General features: G+C 39.9%; 1 protein-coding gene across 1 annotated transcript in view; it reads left to right on the top strand.

Annotated features, from left to right (window-relative positions):
• The window catches only part of LOC126777575 (uncharacterized), an 81,992-nt gene that overhangs the window by 31,432 nt on the left and 31,367 nt on the right, over positions 1-19,193 (top strand). Inside the window, exons 3-4 of the mRNA XM_050500639.1 lie at positions 12,176-12,277; positions 14,327-14,435. Coding sequence (XP_050356596.1) covers positions 12,176-12,277; positions 14,327-14,435 — 211 coding nt within the window. The remainder of the gene's footprint in view (positions 1-12,175; positions 12,278-14,326; positions 14,436-19,193) is intronic.

The raw sequence follows: 19,193 nt of genomic DNA, 5'->3' as shown, positions 1-19,193 counted from the left end.
AATTACCAAAATATACTAATTGAACAGTATCAATGTCAGTTTAGACGAATGTATTGTTTTAATAAAAAATTCTTTATTTTGAAATAAAAAAAAAACTATATATTCTAGAATAGAATTCAATGAGCGAGTCTACACATAACAATACAATAGTGTGCTATAGCGACACCACTTTGTTGTTTAAACGCGACACTTTAATATCATGCGCAGTGAAGTGAATTGTGAATGTCCAACTGAAGTGTTTTCAAGCAATGTTTTGTACACAGGTACAGTTAAAACAATCTAACAACTTCAACTTATATTTGAACGAATAAAAATTTTCATTTTTCAACTTTTGTTTTGTTAATTTACGAAACGCTGACGAGTTGATTATTCACCCAAATGCCATCCATCCATGACTGGAAATAAAAATGCAAGTAATCAAACATTAACTCAATCAAAATAATAGCTTTAAAAAAATAAAATAAAATATGTCCACATGTTGCCGTGGAGTACCGGCTTAGAATAGTACTCCCCCAATCTCATCCCGTGGGTGTCGTAAGAGGCGACCGAGGGACGGGGAAAAGGGGGGATGGGCAGCAGCGTCCCTCCCATAAACATCTTACCCCCCCTACTGCGCTCGCCAACACGCCTGCCCAGCGCGGCGAGTATGGGCAAACCCCTCCATTAATGGCAGATGCGCCCAAAAAAAAGGCCCCCAGTTACCGGCAAGCCCGCTAGGCCCGACCAAGGTAGCGGTCGCGGTATCGGCAGGGCAGGGGGTGCTAAGAATCACCGGTTCACGGCAGGCTACCGTATAAAACGACTGAAAATGGCAACGTATAATGGACGCTCGATGAGGCTGGACCATCACCTCGCCGAATTAGAAGTAGAGTTAAGTCATATAAACTGGCATATACTGGGGTTATCTGAAGTCCGAAGACAGGGGGAGGACACGATAACTCTAGAGTCCGGTAACTTACTCTACTTCCGCGGAGGTGATAACCTCTCCCAGGGTGGTGTCGGTTTTCTAGTCAAAAAGGATCTCATTAGCAGCATTGTGGAAATCAGTAGTGTGTCGAACCGGGTAGCGTACCTTGTCCTAAAACTTTCCGACAGGTACTCCCTGAAGGTCGTACAGGTATATGCGCCAACTTCGACATACTCTGATGATGTGGTCGAAGCGATGTACGAGGACATCGCAAAGGCCCTCAACGACACCTCGAAGGCCCACTACAATGTTGTTATGGGAGACTTTAATGCTAAAGTGGGAGTACAAGATAGCGGTGAATCGAAAGTCGGACCTTACGGCTTGGGCTGCAGAAATCACAGGGGGCAAATGCTGGTAAACTTTCTCGAAGCACAGGGGCTTTTTTTGATGAATTCTTTCTTTCAAAAGAAGCCTCAGAGGAGGTGGACCTGGCGAAGCCCCGATAACGTGACAAGGAACGAGATAGACTTTATCATTTCGAATAAAAGGCACATATTTAGAGATGTTTCAGTGATCAACAGGTTTAATACCGGAAGTGATCACCGCTTGGTTCGAGGCACTCTAAATATCAACTTAAAAGCCGAAAGATCGAGAATGATGAGGTCTACTCTACGACCTACCATGCTCCAAGCTGCTCAAGGCTCCGAAAAGTTCCAAATGGAACTTCAAAATCAATTCACCGCTTTGGAAACCATAAGCAGCATTGATGAGAGAACCGACACGCTGGTCAAAATACTGCAAAACACATCCCGCAAGTGTTTTCCGCCACAGAGAAGAGACAACGCACCAAAACTCTCTGCTGAGACACTCGAGCTCATGAGAAAACGACGAGAACTACCATCGTTTTTGTCAGATAAGGCCTTAAACCGAACAATAAAAACGCTGACGCGACGCGATCTCCGACGCTCCAATACCCGTGCCATCAAGGCTGCGATTGAGCAAAATCGGGGATCGAAAGTGTTCGCTCGCAAGTTTGGGAGGCCGCGTCTGACAAAACTTAAAACTGAAAATGGTGGGGTCGTTACCTCTAGGCCTGAGATTATCGGAGAAGTAGAGAGGTTTTATGGGCAGTTGTTCTCTTCAAGATCGGATAAACCCGTGGGAATCAGTATTGATGACCAGCGCACCCCTCTTATGCGCCATTACTCCGAGGAGCTCCCGGTCGTTGACCAAGGAGAGATTAGGGCGGCTCTAGAACAGCTTAAAAACAACAAAGCTCCGGGAGATGACGGAATCACAACAGAGTTGCTTAAGGCAGGCGGGACTCCGGTCCTGAAAGAGCTAGCAAGCCTCTTTAATTCCGTCATCCAACATGGCAAGACCCCGGAAACGTGGAGCGGGAGTGAGGTGGTACTGTTTTTCAAGAAAGGTGATAAAACCCTCTTGAAAAACTACAGACCAATCTCCCTCCTGAGTCACGTGTATAAGCTGTTCTCTAGAGTCGTCACGAACCGTCTCGCCAGACGACTTGACGAGTTCCAGCCCCCAGAGCAAGCCGGCTTTCGATCAGGCTACAGCACCGTGGACCACATCCATACTGTTCGGCAGATTGTGCAGAAGACCGAAGAGTACAATCAGCCGCTGTGTATGGCATATGTGGACTACGAGAAAGCCTTCGACTCCATCGAAACCTGGGCAGTGCTCGACTCATTGCAGAGATGTCATATCGATTGGAGATATATCGAGGTACTGAGATGTCTGTACAACGCCGCTACAATGACTGTCCACATCCAGGACTGTAAGACGAAGGCGATCCAACTGCGCAGAGGGGTGAGACAGGGGGATGTAATATCCCCGAAACTGTTCACCAACGCGTTGGAAGACGTTTTCAAAACGCTGGATTGGACTAGGTATGGAGTCAATGTAAACGGCGAGTACATCTCACACCTTCGATTTGCCGACGATATCGTCATCATAGCAGAGTCGCTGGAACAACTCACCGAAATGCTGCGTAGCCTAGGCGAGTCTTCCCGGCGTGTCGGTCTCGGTATGAACTTGGACAAGACCAAGGTCATGTTCAATAGGCATGTCGTGCCGGGACCGATATACGTCGAGGGGAAACCTCTCGAAGTTGTTAGTGAATATACCTACCTAGGACAGGTAATACAAGTCGGTAGGAACAACTTCGAGAAGGAAGCCGATCGAAGAATTCGCTTGGGATGGGCAGCATTTGGCAACCTTCGTCAAGTCCTCAAGTCGTCTATACCGCAATGTTTGAAGACGAAAGTCTTCAACCAATGCGTCTTACCTGCCATGACATACGGTGCCGAAACGTGGACACTAACTGCGGGACTAGTCCACAAATTCAAAGTCGCTCAGCGTGCTATGGAGCGAGCTATGCTCGGAGTATCTTTGAAGGATAAGATCAGAAATGAGATTATCCGGAAAAGAACCGGAGTCACCGACATAGCTTGCAAAATTAGCAGGCTGAAGTGGCAGTGGGCTGGTCACGTATGTCGTAGGACCGATGGCCGTTGGAGCAGACGAGTCCTAGAGTGGAGACCGCGAATCGGCAAGCGCAGCGTAGGGCGCCCGCCAGCCAGGTGGACCGACGACCTTAAGAAGGTGGCGGGCACCAACTGGATGCGGAAGGCGGAGGACAGGGAGCTTTGGCGCACCTTGGGAGAGGCCTATGTTCAGCAGTGGACAACGATTGGCTGTTGATTGATTGATTGATGTCCACTTTATACTAAATGGTCATATACAGTGACACTGCAAAAATTAAGCCGCTTCTTACTTAATTATTTTTATTATTTAACTGTTGTACTGTTGTGTCGTACCAGTAATGATACAAATTCAAAAGAATATCGAAAGAGACAAAGTAAGCATGCTTAAATAAGAGCATTCTTATTGCTTATACCTTGAAGCAATTTCTATCAACGTAACTATATAAGGAAACAAAAATATTTAATAGATAAATAAATAAAAGGCAGATACGTACAAGCTTGTCAAATCTTAATTACAATGTTACTTATATATTTTTTTTTTAATTTAATTTAACAATCGAAGACATACATTTCAATTTTAAGTTTAAATTTAAAATTGGATTTTGGAGTGATAGAAATGATATAAGATATTTGACCCTCCATCTTATTGCCTTTACTAATGAAAGTTTGTTCATTATTCGACTTGGGATTGCATGAGAAATGTTAGCATTTTGCCATCATGGTATACTCTCATTAATTTATTGATTAATTTTATCGCTTAAATATTTACTCAAGAAGATAGAGTAGATAGATGTTGTTTTCATAACAGCCTCGATGCAATCCCTTGGACTAAGGTCGCAGCGAACGTCAATCCCCAGCATGGCGATTTTGCTTTGTATCACTAGCGGAGTACCACAGAGGGAGGGAAGAGGGGAAAATGCTGACTTTTTCGCTGTGAGAGCGCATACCTGTGTTTTCTTGGCATTAAACTCAACAAGATTATCAGAGCCCCATTTGGCGATGAGCTCTAATGCCCTATCGAGTTCAATGACAAGATCCTTCCGCCTCTCCTCAATTTCCACTCGCCCAGCCACTGCGCGTCCGTGGTATCCACCATGCACTGTACTATCGTCTGCATAGCAATGTATGTTCCCAAGAGAGAGCATATCATTAATATGCAAAAGAAAGAGTGTCGGAGATAGCACAGGTCCCGGGGGGACCCCAGCATTCACTACATAGAATTGTGAAGCGCAACCATCAACTAAAACACGAAGGCTACGCTTGTGTAGGAAGCTGGCAATCCAGTTGCATAGCTGAGCAGGCAGACCATATGCCGGCAGCTTGGAGAGAAGACTTCTGTGCCAGACCCTGTCGAAAGCCTTGGAGATATCGAGGCTGACAACCAACGATTCTCCATGCTTGTCGATAGCTTCACCCCAGAGGTGCGTTACGTACGCTAGAAGATCACCTGTGGACCGTTTTGGTCGAAACCCGTATTGAGAATCATTAATTAAAGAGTGATCTTCTAGGTAATGGATCAGTTGGTTGTTTAAAATCCGTTCCATCACCTTACAAAGTACTGAGGTGATAGCTATTGGCCGATAATTTGCCGGGTCAGACCGATCCCCTTTTTTGGGAACCGCTTGCACATTAGCTCTTCTCCAAGCCTCCGGCACAATTCCCGAAGAGAGAGAAAGTTGGAACAGGTGCGTTAACACAGGAGACAGCTCCGCTGCGCACTTCTTCAGCACTATGGCTGGTATTCCATCGGGACCGCTAGCTTTCCGTACATCAAGTGATTGCAGCTCAGCACGCACATCACGTTGCCTGATTTTAATGTCAGGCATCGTATGGCCACATGCAGGTATTGTAGGTGGCAGTGCACTACAATCATCGACGACGGAATTGTCAGCAAAGAGTTTAGCCAGGAGATCAGCTTGCTCTTGCGGACTGTGAGCTAGCGATCCGTCCGGATTTCTGAGCGGTGGCAGCGAAGGATGGCAGAAATTGTTTTTGACAGACTTGGTCAGACGCCAGAAGCTACGGGAGCCCCTAGGATGCGAAACAAGGTCATGATCAATCTGTACAATGCGCTGTGCATCCGCTCTCGTGTATGCCTTTCTACAGGACTTGGAATTTTTATTATAGTTTGCTTTCAGTGAGTCAATGTTAGATGCCCCGCTAATGCAGCCGTTGATCCACTTGCGATATGCCGCCTGCTTAGCTGATACAGCATCGGCACATTCACGAGTGAACCAACGGTTACGCGTACTCCTACTGATGAGATCTGAGCTAGGAATGTAGTATTCCATTCCCAGCATGATCTCGCCAGCAACAGCAGCGGCACTAGCTGTCGGGTCATTTCCACTGAAGCAACGTTCCTTCCAAGGGACCGACGCATAGTAATCGCGCATACCGTCCCAATCCGCCGACTTATAGTGCCAAACGCGAAGTTTGCATACCGCTAGTGGCGGCAGCTTGGCCTGTGGCACTCTGGTAGAAATAAGGCTGTGATCCGAAGAGCCAAGAGGAGCCTGAACCACAACCTGATATTCCACCGGGTGAGAAGTCAGCAGAAGGTCCAGTAGAGAAGGTGCTTGCCCATCAATGTCTGAGATCCTGGTGGGCTGATTAACCAGTTGGGTCAAGTCATGTGTGAGAGCAAACGCATGAGCAGTCCTTTCAGCATGGTCAGTTTTGAGGGATTTCAACCATCATTCGTGGTGAGCATTAAAATCCCCCAAAAACACGAATTCCGCGTTAGGAAATTGCTCTTGCGCAGCATCTGCCACCCGACTAAGATGGTCAAATAATCGGCTTGTCTCCAAGTCACCATTGTGGGATCTGTAGAGGCACACGTAGACTCGACTCTGACGAACCAGGTCCACACGTACCACCAACATGGAGAAAGAGGGGTCCTCCAAGCAGCGCAGTCGGCTGATACGGCAGGACGGAGTATTTGTGTCTCCGTGAGAAACAACGTTGAGGTTAACGTGGAGTCCACGGATGTTAGAGAACTCGACCTCAAACAGCGAGGGTATGATGGGGGTGTGCACCGCTGTACGACCGTTATTTCTGCTTTGTTGCGCTACCATTTGGGAAAAAAAATGGAAAAGAGACGTGAAGCGAGCGACGTATTGCCATGATAGGGATGGGCAAAGTGTGGAGGCGTGTTTCCCCAAGTGGTTGCCAAAAGGAAAAATACACTGACCCGCCGGACGGAAGGGCCCCCGAACCCCCCCGGAAGTGGCCGCCGGGACCCCACCTTCCGGTCACCAACCGGCACGACGGTCTACCCCGAGATTATGCGTGGCCTGGTGGGCAGCCTCGCGAGCTGATTAGGCACGCTCGGGCCCCTGTACTATGCCACGGGCGGCCAGCGGAACAGCCGTTTCTTCGGGTCTCCCTGTCCGGCAGGTCAATACAGTTTCCCCCGGGATTGGTTCAACAGCCGTCTCCATTGGACCAACACCCATCGTGGCAATACTCGTTAAAGTAGAGTTTCACTGGTCACAAAATACTTAAGTTAAAAAAGAAACGGATTTATATAAACGCTAAATTTTTATTGTTATTTTGATGTAAATAATCCTTAAGACCGCTTACATATACAATAAGTATAAAACCTGGAGGTTCTATTCTATTATTATTAACGAAACAGACAAAAATTGTCTCAACGCTGGACAAACCTCTCTTGAAGATTAACATTAAAACTTATTAATCCGCGCTTGATAAAAAGTAAGCACTTGAAAAATCGCTGCTCTTGTCCGGGAATTAAACCCACAGTCTTTGAATACAATTCTAACCAAATCTCGCCATTCTCACCATTATGTAATAGTATTTTCATTAAGTATTAATTTATAGATTAATTTATCATTTAAATCATTAGTGCCTTACTCAAAAAGCAATTATAAAACACTTTATTACTTCTATTACATTACTAATTTAATAACTGGTGTCTAAATATCACATTCTTATTCCTTAACCATAATTGCAGGCGATGGCACCCTTGTAATTATACCTCATTTTAGGGATGAACAATCACGAACCCTGATAATAATAATCCTATAAGCCCATTCCGTGAATTGGAAAACATTAAAACGAACGCAGAAAAGTTTTCAAATTGAACCCATCCTGATAAAGATGTCGAAAGATAAGCTACAACACAATTTAGAAGAAGTAACAACACCATTAAAGTAAGAAAATTAAACTTTATTAACCTTCTGTTACAGTTTGGATTTGAATGTAGATGGAATTTTAAATCTTGATAAATTAAAAAAGATATTTTTAACACTTGGTAGGGGATTTGTGCAAGCCTATTTTGGTTGGTACTAAATCATTCATTAATTATTCGATCACTAAAACGCAATTCTTAGTATTGTTGCATTCCGGTTTGAAGGGTGATTGATTCAAACCTGAAAAGAACGAGCGAAATAAAGCGATTTTTTTCATAGATAAAAGTAAGATGTAGAAGTAAATAAGATGATGTTATTTTGCTTGTCTAAATTCGATCGTTTAATTTTCTTTTATTTATATAATTCTTTTATTATCTAAAAAGTCATCAGTCTTATAATATCTTTTAAAAGACAAATATTTATACGGTTTCTGAATTGTTTGTATAAGCATCTACGAGGGAATTGCTACACGAAATAGTTAATTACTTTAAGTAATTAAAATTACCGTTTTATACTTCTTATTAATAACATAACAATGTACTGATGAAATTATTTCGTCAGATTAAGACAACTAAATTGCCTCTTCTGGGGATCCTGTTGTAAGAGCATATACGTGATCCTACAAAATAATTGTTAAGCCTGTTTAATTGCGTTATATTAATTAGTCAAAAATTTGTACTTATTATTATAAGTGGTTAGAACTCGTGAATCTAAAACGATGATCACTGGTATAAATCCTGCAAGCACCACTGAATTTTCATGTGCTTAATTCGTGTTTATAATTCATCTCGTGCTTAGCGGTGAAGAAAAACATCGTAAGGAAACCTGCATGTGTCTAATTTCACATTTGTATCCACCAACCCACAAAGTAGCAGCGTGGTGGAAGCAGCTTAAACCTTCCCCTCAAATGGTAGAGGAGGCCTTAGCCTAGCTGTGGGACATAAACAGGCTGTTACATTACATTTACATAAAAAATATATAATTACATTATTATGATAAAAATAATATATTTCAATAATTTTCGTAATACAACACTTAGATTGTCTATTTATTTTTTATAATTGTATGGGTAAATATTTGATCATTTATGTCCGTTTGATCACACTCCAAAAACTTCTCAATTGATTAAATAAAATAAATACCGCTCTGTTCGCGTCTGAGTGTGTTAATTATTATCAAATTATCAAGTTAACACTGTCTTCGTCCCTAAGAATAATATCCCATTATTTATTTAAAGAGGACGCTTATGAAAAACAACCAACGAATTATCTAAGGTTATCGCATAACAACTGAATCACACCGTCATAATATTACCAACTCTATACCTGAGTGGTAGAGTTGATTTTAGAATAAAAGTATCTGAGGATGTAAGTTAATGAATTCTCTCATTTCACACCTCGGAAATTCCATCCTTTTCTCATATTACATTTGGAATAATTTTGTGTTTTTGTCAACGACGAAATGGTGTCAGGGTTTAGTGAAAAATGTCGTACACTTGATAGGTACGACATTATTTACTTGAATGCCTCGTCTGCGGCCTTACATCAACTCACTAGACCAACTAGTGATAGTCCCACATAACCCAGTACCCCCCCCCCCCCATGGGAGCTGGGTACCTTTCTGAAGGTTTCCACTGCGTGAAAAAAAAGTGGTTATATGTAAGGTCGCAGACCCGGAGATCCTGGGTTCAATTCCTAGGTCGGGCCAATAAAAAGTTATTGAGTGTTTCTATCAGAAAATTCTCAGTAGCAGCCCGGAGTCTGGAAGTTGGAAGTGTGTACACTCCCGTCCCTGGGAAAACTGTTGGTCCTGCGCCTAAACTCTTTCCGGTCGTGTCGGATTACCGTCCCATCGGATTATGAGAGTTAGGAAATGGAGAGTGCACCTGTGTATGTGCACACACTTGTACACTATAATGTAATGTCTCCTGCGTAGTTGACTAATCTCTCTTGAGATTGGCCACCGTGGCCGAAAACGATCTGGAGGACATCATTATTATTATTTACTATAACTATTTAGTGTGGTTTATACAGACCGTTTTAATATCATATTTACTTATATAAAGAGATGAGTTTTCTTTGTTTATTTTCTCTGGGCTTACGTATATGAAACGATGTATATAGCCTCATTTTGTTCTACTGCTGGGATAAAGCCTCCTCCCATTTTGAGGAGGTCTTTAACTTATCACGCTGTTCCAATGCGGGATACACATGGAATCATTTTCATCCGAGGCATTTACGTTTCCTCATAATGTGTTCTTTATATGCCGAATACGAGATATGAAAATTCAATAACACGGGTTTGAACTCGCAATCTTCCGTTAAAATAACTACTAAGACATTTCAGTTATTGAATCCGTTAAATATAATTTAAAAAATAAAGTCTAGTCGTTTTAGAGTAACATGTTATTTTTTTTCTTAAATCGGTACAAATATACGAGTATCTCATTGAATCATCGATCGGTCTAACTTTTGCCAATTTGCTTGTTTTGTTTTGTTTAATTGTCTGTTGATGAAGATAACTACTTATTTACGGTTCAATATTTTCTCAACAATGGCCATTATATTGGGTTAATTTTCGTATAAGCGCTGAGCAATCAAGGGTCATTATAATAATTAATGTAACATTTAATTAAACTTTATATTAAACCAAGGGCTCGCTTTATATATTATATAATAAAATGCTTATTTTGTACGTAGCCTAAAAGGGTTTCACGTGAATGTGTCGGCAATAATTTTATTGAATACAGTGTTGGAATTGTGTGTGGTATTTAATATTGGTAATTATATTCGACACGACATTTTTAATATTGTTTTTTTATTAATAGTTTCTTAATAAAAAAATAATGCACGAGCAGCACCGTGCATATGAAGTGAAACTTTTCTAATATATATCTTTCTCTTTTTCTCTACGTATTATCTTTCATCTCTCTCATATAAGGAAATGTGCTTAAATATGACGTGCCAAAAAATATAAATATAGAATCGCAGCTTATGAATATTAATTTAAAAACAAAATTTAAAAAAACTAATCACACTTCCAGCACTCACTATACACGTGACAGAATTAAAACTTTAAAAAAAGAACAAACGAAAAAAATAAAAAGATAAATATTAATAGCACAAGGTATATATGAGTACATCAGCCGTTCATATTCTTCTGAGGCGTCATGGGAATAAAATCAATATATTAAATTTTATCTCCATAGAATGATAGAAAATTGGTTCTAATTCAGCTTGCAATAATTTATCTAAACCAACAACTAAAAAGAAGCTTGTAATTAAAAACTGTTATTCCTAAAATTAAATACTTTATTTATTTAATATTTTTATAAATTTCTTGTTTTAAAATAGTATTGCATCTCATTTTCATATACGATTATATATAACGCATCTATTTAATTTTGAGGAAATAGAAATGTTAACTATTATTTGTGAAACTTTTTTTTACTCCATACTAGGGCTTTGTGCAAGGTCCTCTTAATAGAGACCATCAGATACCGCAATATAGCAATACTGTGTTGTATTCCGGTCGGAAGAGTGAATGAGTCAGTGTAACTGAGGCACAAGGGGCATGAGGCACATCTTAGTTCCCACGGTTGATTGGGCATTAGCGATGTAGGTGCCAATGTCTGCGCGGTGGTGAGCACTTACCACCAGATGTCCTATTAGCTACTAGCCTTCCTATATAATTAATATATGAATTTCAATATCGAAGGTTCAAGACAATAACCAATATCATAAGTCTATGTATTCACGTGACAAACACCTCGGTATGCTACTTACTGTATTATATTTAGAAAATTGAATTACACTGTCATAATATTCAGAGCACGATGAAGGTGTGGCTTTAATTTCCGCTATGATCACATCAAAAATTTACATACTGTTTAGGTAAAGTAAAGAGAAACATATGAGATGGCTCAGTGGTGAGAAATGGGCTCAAACCCAGCTGACTTATCATGTACTTAATTTGTGTGTATAATTTATCTCGTGCTCGACGGTGAAGAGAAACACTATATACTATCGAATGGCGAGGCAAACGCGACCAAAGCGCCATAGGTACGCAGTAGAAATTCTCCGTCTACGTACAAAGCGCTTTGAATTCAATTTCATCATTCGCACTGCGAAACTGAATGCATACCTGAGTCTGTATTTCCTGATAGGTACAACGTTGGTGTCTTCAAATCCAGAGTAAACAGGTTTCTTTTAGACAAGCGTGCTACATCCTAGAATGTGTCGATGCTTAAGATCAGGCAAGTCAACGGTCCATCGCTTGCCTATTAAGTGTAAAAAAAAAAGAGAAACATAAGGGTATTAGCAAGTGTCGGATGAAAATCTGCCACAAGTGTATCAACCAATCCGCGTCATAGTAGCGTGGTGAAAAAAACTCCGAACTTTCTCCTCAGGGAAGGAGAGAAGGGCTTTGCCTAGCAAGCTATGAAAGGATAAGTGGGTTCGATTCTAGGCAAGCACCACGGAGGTTTCACTTTATATGTGTTTATAATATCAATAAAGCATCTTTAAAAGGGAACACTACCTATGTCGGTTTCAGGATGTCACTTGTTATTATCATATGTTTTAATTATATATTATATATATTTGTTATAGGTATCCTGGATAAGAAGAAAAGACTATCATCTCTTGACAGTTGGACTGACAACATACAGTTCAGATCAGAGATTTCAGGCGATACATCTTCAGCATTCTGAAGTGAGTTTTGTATTTAATTAGAATTTTTATATTATTTATAGTGATATGAAATTGTGTCTTATTAAATGAGCAATTATTTTTCATAAATTTACTTTTTGTAACTCTGAAAAGTATCTAATGATGTTAAATTTTATATTAAGATAAAGTTTTGCTATTTAAGTTTATCTATATAGACCGAATGAAACTCGATCGCCCAGGTACTGTGACGTTATTTTGTATATTTAACGAAAATAACTTCGCACATTTCATTTTTCAAATATTGACTAAACAGTAGAAACGAAAAACGAAGCTGTTATTCTCAAAATATTATAATGTATCATATTCCAATCTAAGAAGTAGTTTAGATAAACAAACTTTAGACATACGTGCTCCGTGCGATTTGTTTACGTCTATATTATGCAATACAAACAGTTATAAATAGATCTAGATAAATGTATATTTATTTGTTTATTCTATATACAACTATTCGATTAAGCATTTTATTAAAACATTAAAACCGTTAATATTTACTTATAAAAATTAACAGCTACTGTACAAATCGTGATCGCGTAGGATAGAAGCAAGAATGCTAACAGCATTTGAATCAATCCCCTTTGAATCCCAATTCAATACTGGTGGTAGAGCTTTGTGCAAGCTCGTCTGGGTAGGTACCACCCACTCATCAGATATTTTACCGCAAAACAGCAGTACTTGGTATTGTTGTGTTCCGGTTTGAAGGGTGAGTGAGCCAGTGTAATTACAGGCACAAGGGACATAACATCTTAGTTCCCAAGGTTGGTGGCGCATTGGTGATGTAAGCGATGGTTATCATTTCTTACATTGCCAATGTCTAAGGGCGTTTGGTGACCACTTACCATCAGGTGGCCCATATGCTCGTCCGCCTTCCTATACTATAAAAAAAAAATCCGATCCTCTGGGTGAAATGAACCAGCTCTTCTGTCACCAGTAGAGGTAATAAGACGAGGAAATACTTGTATCTAAATTTTATTTCCAAAGTACCGACATTATAAAAGCAATTTTGTGATTAATCCATAATAAATACCATATAATATTACTTAGGATTTTGACCAATGATATTGCGTCGTTTAATTATCAAAGTGGTTTACTTGTTTTTACTCCCGTTATTCGAATAGGATACATCAAAAAAAAAATTGATTAAAAGTACTTTTACTCTACCAATGACGTAGACCTTGGGTAAAGTTAAGACTTCTCTTCAAGTTAACTAATATGCTTCGTAAGTTTGTAAAATTTTCAACAAAAAAAAATTTGACCAAATTTATCCTTAGCGATAATAGAGATAGTACTTAAACATTAGGATTTTCTGAATATTTAAGAAGAAAGAGTGCTTTGAGAAAAAAGGTTCGCAAACTAAAATATTTTTTTAAAACTTTTACAAGAATTTAATCTATATGAATATAATCGTACCGTCCTTTCGTTGTAAAATATTTTAGAAACAGTGAGTGGTTCTTAATGTAATAGTTATTTGTAATATACAAATTGTAATAAACAATTATATTTTTACAACGTATAACAAGTATAAGAATGAGATAATATTCGAATTTTACTATTTTAAGTGTTACTATAAAGGCAACATATAAAAAGCACTTACCACGAATGTTTCTTTAATAAATAAAATATATGATTGATTCTTTAAATTAATTTATTATTTTATCACAGACACTATATACGTGTTAATGTACTATATATTTAATGTATTGTGTTCATAAGTACACAATAGCTGAATACACATTTTGAAATACCTGAAATGCTTGCCTGCTTATGAAAGTCTAGACTGTTTGTATCAAAACTTTTTAGACTAGATAGTTTATAAAATAACATATTCATCTCATATTATTAGTATTTAATTAAATGGCCTCAACGGTATTATGTGTGTCTGTCAAAAAAAAATTCATTAGTTCATCCCATGCCTCGACAAATACGTTAAGCACTTAGAAATTCAGTTCGTATCCGATTTTCCGTCCAATAGGATTACGTTAGTGAAGGGAGTGCACTTTACTGAATTATAATAAAAGATAGCTTTTTTTTCAGGACTGGACACTGAAAGTCCGATTCGTGCAGAAGCGAGACGCCGGCATCTACGAGTGCCAAGTATCATCACATCCGCCGACAAGCATATTCTTGCAACTTGATGTTGTAGGTTCGTAACTGACTTACTCTTGACTTATTTTATTTATGATAATTATATTTAAAGCATAACCCAATGGCTAGAACATGGTAAACTCAATAATAATTAATAAAAATTACACAAAAAAATCTTAAATGGTTTTTTTGTAGAGAGTTTAGGTTATACAAAGTTATAAATAAGAATAAAGAAGTTTAAAAAAAGTAAAATAAGCAAGTTCATAGGTATATCATGTATTACATTAAGACCTAAATTCAATAAAAAATACAAATTATTGCTATTTAACGATACAACAACTAATAAGGTTTTAACCAATCTCACGAGGCCTTCCAAATATAAAATATGAAAATAATATAACAATCCGGTCAAAAGAACATTCAAGAAAAGACACTCAAAGAATCTTGAAGTAGCTCGCACAAGGAAATCTCCACATACCTGAAATTCATAAGTTTCATAACGTTCCTTTTGAAATAGTTTTTTAATATTATATACATATATTTGAATTGTTCTCGAAACAATGGAACAACTGTGATAAATTTAAACTAAGCAACCTAGTTCTAAACAAAAGGCTCCAGTCGTAAACGGTTGGACCTGAATATTTTTCTAACTGTGAAGTTGTTAGTAAATCTTGAATTTGCTTATGAAGGTAATAACTGACGTTTTTTTTTATTTTTTTAAGGCTATATGGAAACTAATCTGCTTTAGAAATGAAAGTAACCGCTGTCAATTTAAGAAATTAAGAACTAGATTTTTGAGTCTTGATTGGCTTAGTTTATGTATAAACACCCTCTCCGCATGGTAAAAGTTACTGCTCCCTATGTGTCGAAGCGTTGTGTTTTATAATATAAAGCCTTTCTTAATATTATTATTAAATAGTATTTTATCCGAGAGTAATTTGTGCAAGAGATTTTAATGTAGCAGTGTGATAACATTGCTACATTCATATTAAATTAAAAAGGCCTCCCTTAAGGGGAATAAGAGTGAATAGTAGTCTATATATTTTCGGAATGTAAATCGATTTGACTGCCTCGTTAGTCTAGTGGCTTGATGTAAGGCTAAGACTCGGTTTCCTGGGTTCAATTCCCAGGTCAGGCCAATAAAAAGCTATTGGATTTTTTCAGTCAGAAAATTCTCAATAGCAGCCCGGAGTCTGGAAGTTGAAAGTGTGTACACTCCCGTGCCTCGGAAAGCACGTAAAGCCGTTGGTCCTACGCCTGAACTCTTTCCGGTCGTATCGGATTGCGGTCCCATCGAATTATAAAAGTTAGAGAATAGAGAGTGCACCTATGTTTGCGCACGCACTTGTGCACTATAATATCTCCTGCGTAACTACGCAATAGTCGACTGACTAATCTCTCTTGAGATTGGCCGCCGTGGCCGAAATCGGACATTCTTATTAAGTCGATTTAAATTATTTTTATTAAATATGTTATTATGCTTTTTCATAATATTTATTCACAGAAAAAGTAACCTAATATATAAAACTTCGAAAAAAATAAATACCTACAAATTTATGCACAATATAAGTAAATACCTTCAAAATAATAACTAGACTGTAAACTCTAATACTGATTTTAATTATATTATGGCAACATATCACTGCAAATATATTAACTCAACCATGTCTAGGAAAAAGCGATCTACTATATATCAACTTATTTATGAAAACTCTTTAGATAGAGAACTGGCCACTTACATTTATAAATAGAAGTTTAAATTGCATCAAACAATTATTTGAAATAAAAAAATAAAAACACGCAAGCACATTTCGAAATACGGAAGGAAAATTTTAACTTGGTCGCAGAGCCCGAGGTTTTCTAATATAAAATGTTAAAAGATTAATGTCAGACTTTTATGACTTTTTTTATCTCTGGACTGTGGACACGCAAGTAAGCATCAGAGGCCAATTAAGAGCATACTACAGAGGTTCAAGAGACTTAGCTGAATCGTTCCTCACAAGCCTCTCAGCTATTTGACCTGGAAGTTGAGGATATCGTTTATTGTTGTTTGGCAAACGCACATTTACTGCGGTGTCAATCGATGGGCGCGAATTCTGTTTTTCTTGGAGTTTAGCTACCTATTTCATCCTGATTCAAAATGAGTACCTACTTAGTGAGCTTTAAGTCGCCATTGTCGACTCGAATAATAATTATAGGGTTTACAGTCTCGTCACGGTATTGATTTGCATTTAAATTGCCTAATATCAAATCGAGTCTGTAGAGAAAGATCTGATTTTTCAAGATTAATCCAGCGCATGTTAATTAATAATCCCTGACCGATATGAGCTCAGCCAAGATACAAATACTGCAAGAGTGATGATAAGTGTGTTCACGAACTTCGGAAGAAAGATGAATCATTAACCTTTACAAAAGTATTTAATATATATATATATATATATATATATATATATATATATCTGCATCTCTGACAGATGATTTAAGCGGCATCGCGAAGGCACTTGCGTTCATGACTGAAAAGACCAATGCGAGAGAGGATCCTTCGGCCGCACTTCCGACAAGTGTATGCGCCCCCACATGGGCGGGGGTTTGAAGCCCGCTCATGACGCCTAGTGCGTTTTTCTTTTAGTAATTTAAGCCAGTTATTGTCATGCTTTGATTGACCTTCGTGAATAAGGCGTCGCCACTTGGCACGGTCCTCTGCCAGTTCCTCCCATCGATTGCTAGGGATGTTAAACGCAACCATATCATGCTTAGCGCAATCTTTGTAACGGAGCATAGGCCGCCCAACAGACCTCTTTGCATCCACAACCTCTCCCAGTAGTATTTGCCTTGGAAGTCGAGTCTGCGATGCACGTGTCACAGCCACCGTAACCGTTTTTTTTGAGAATGGCCATGACGCTACGCAGCTGTGCCTCGACTAGAACAGACTCGTTTGTCACGCGATCCTGCCATGTGATGCCCAGAATGTTCCGAAGACAGCGCAAGCGAAATGTCGGCTTATAGTCGGCCTTCTTGTTTTGCGTACGTTGTCCACGTTTCTGCTCCATACAAAAGTGTGCTTAGGACACATGATTGGTAAACAAGCATTTTCGTTTTTACCGTAAGGTGTCTGTTATTCCAAGCCCTTGTACAGAGCCTCCCGAACGTAGAGGCTGCTTTTCCGATGCGGAAGTCGATCTCTGCATCAAGCGAGAGATTGCTCGACAAATGCGATCCAAGGTAGCAAAATTTGTTAACCACCTGTAAAGGTGCGCCGTTAAGCAAGATGACTGGTTGCTCTAAGCATCCTTGCCAAAATAACGGTCTTCTTGCAGTTTATGGACATTGAAAAGAGGTCGCACGCTCTGGCAAATTTGTCCATTAGACTCTGGAGTTGAGCTTGGTCATAAGCAACGAAGGCAGCGTCGTCAGCGAAGAGCAGACTGTCTACAAATAGGTCCTCCCTGTGGCGTTTGGACTTGAGCATTGAGATGTTGTACAGCCTACCATCGGTTCGCGTGTGTAAGTGGACGCCTTGCTGTTCATATCCAAAATCAACCTTCAGAAGCAGCGAGAAGAATATTCCGAACAAGATGGGGGCCAGCGCACAACCTTGACGAACACCACTGCGTACGTCGAATGGCGTGGATGTGCTGCCATTGTGCAGGACGGTGACTTCCATACCTTCGTGGAACGATTGCACTATCCTTAGGAGTTTTGGGGGGCATACAATTCTGACAAGAACCGAGTACAACACCTCTCTGCTCACGGAGTCAAAAGCCTTGTTTAGGTCTACAAATGCAATGACTAGGGGGGTATGTTGCTTCCTACACTTTTCTTGTAGCTGTCTGAGTGAAAATATCATGTCGACAGTTGACCGTTGGGACCTAAAACCACATTGTGCCTCAGGGTATATGTGGTCGGCGAGCCTTTGTAGTTTGCCTCTAATGGCCCTAGCAAAGGCTTTACCGACGATGCTAAGAAATATTCCGCGGTAACAGTTGCAGTCGCCACGATCGCCTTTGCCTTTATAAAGAGTGATGATGTTAGCATCTCGCATATCCTGAGGGACATAGTTTTCTTCCCAGCACTTAGCCGGGTGGTTATGAAGAATGGGCAAGAGGCACTCAAGCTTGACGACTTCGGTGACAACATCGTCTTTTCCGGGGCTCTTTCCGCATTTGAGCTTCTTGACGGCCAGATAAAGTTCCTCTACTGTGGGTGCAACGTCTAGCTCGTGCCAAGTTGCCAGATTCGGGACAAGCTCCACTGCTTCTGGCTGAATATCCACTGTACACGAGTAGAGCCCCTTGTAGTATTCTACCCATCTTGCCATCTGACGGGTGCTGTCTGTTATAACAGAACCGTCGGTTTTCTTGAGAGGTGCCATCTTTTTTGGAGTAGGTCCAAGAGCTCTTTTGATGCCCGCGTACACCCCGCCAATATCCCCCGCATTTGCGCACGCTTGGATGCTTTGGCAAAGCTCTGTCCAATACGCATTTGCAAAGAAGCGCGTGCTATGCTGGAGGGAGGCTTTTGCCTTCGTGAGATCTTTACGCGTCGCATCGCAAGGGTTAAGGCGAAAATTTAAAGCGGCTTGGCGTTTCGAGTCAATCAAGGGAAGTAAGTGCTCCTCGTTTTCTTGAAACCAGTCGTAAGATTTTGCCTTTCGATAGCCAAAAACCTTGCCTGCAGTGTCAGTGAGAAGAGACTTGACTTTTCCCCATTCGACTCGCGCTGATGCCGTACTGTCCCAAGTTGCAAATTCTTCGCGGACGAGTTCCCCAAATGACTCCACTACTTCCATGTCACGATTCTTGAAAAGATTTATCTT

This window comes from Nymphalis io, chromosome 23, assembly GCF_905147045.1.
Source record: "Nymphalis io chromosome 23, ilAglIoxx1.1, whole genome shotgun sequence".
In the NCBI taxonomy this organism is placed as follows: Eukaryota; Metazoa; Arthropoda; class Insecta; order Lepidoptera; family Nymphalidae; genus Nymphalis; species Nymphalis io.
This window is presented reverse-complemented; position numbering and strand designations above follow the sequence as displayed.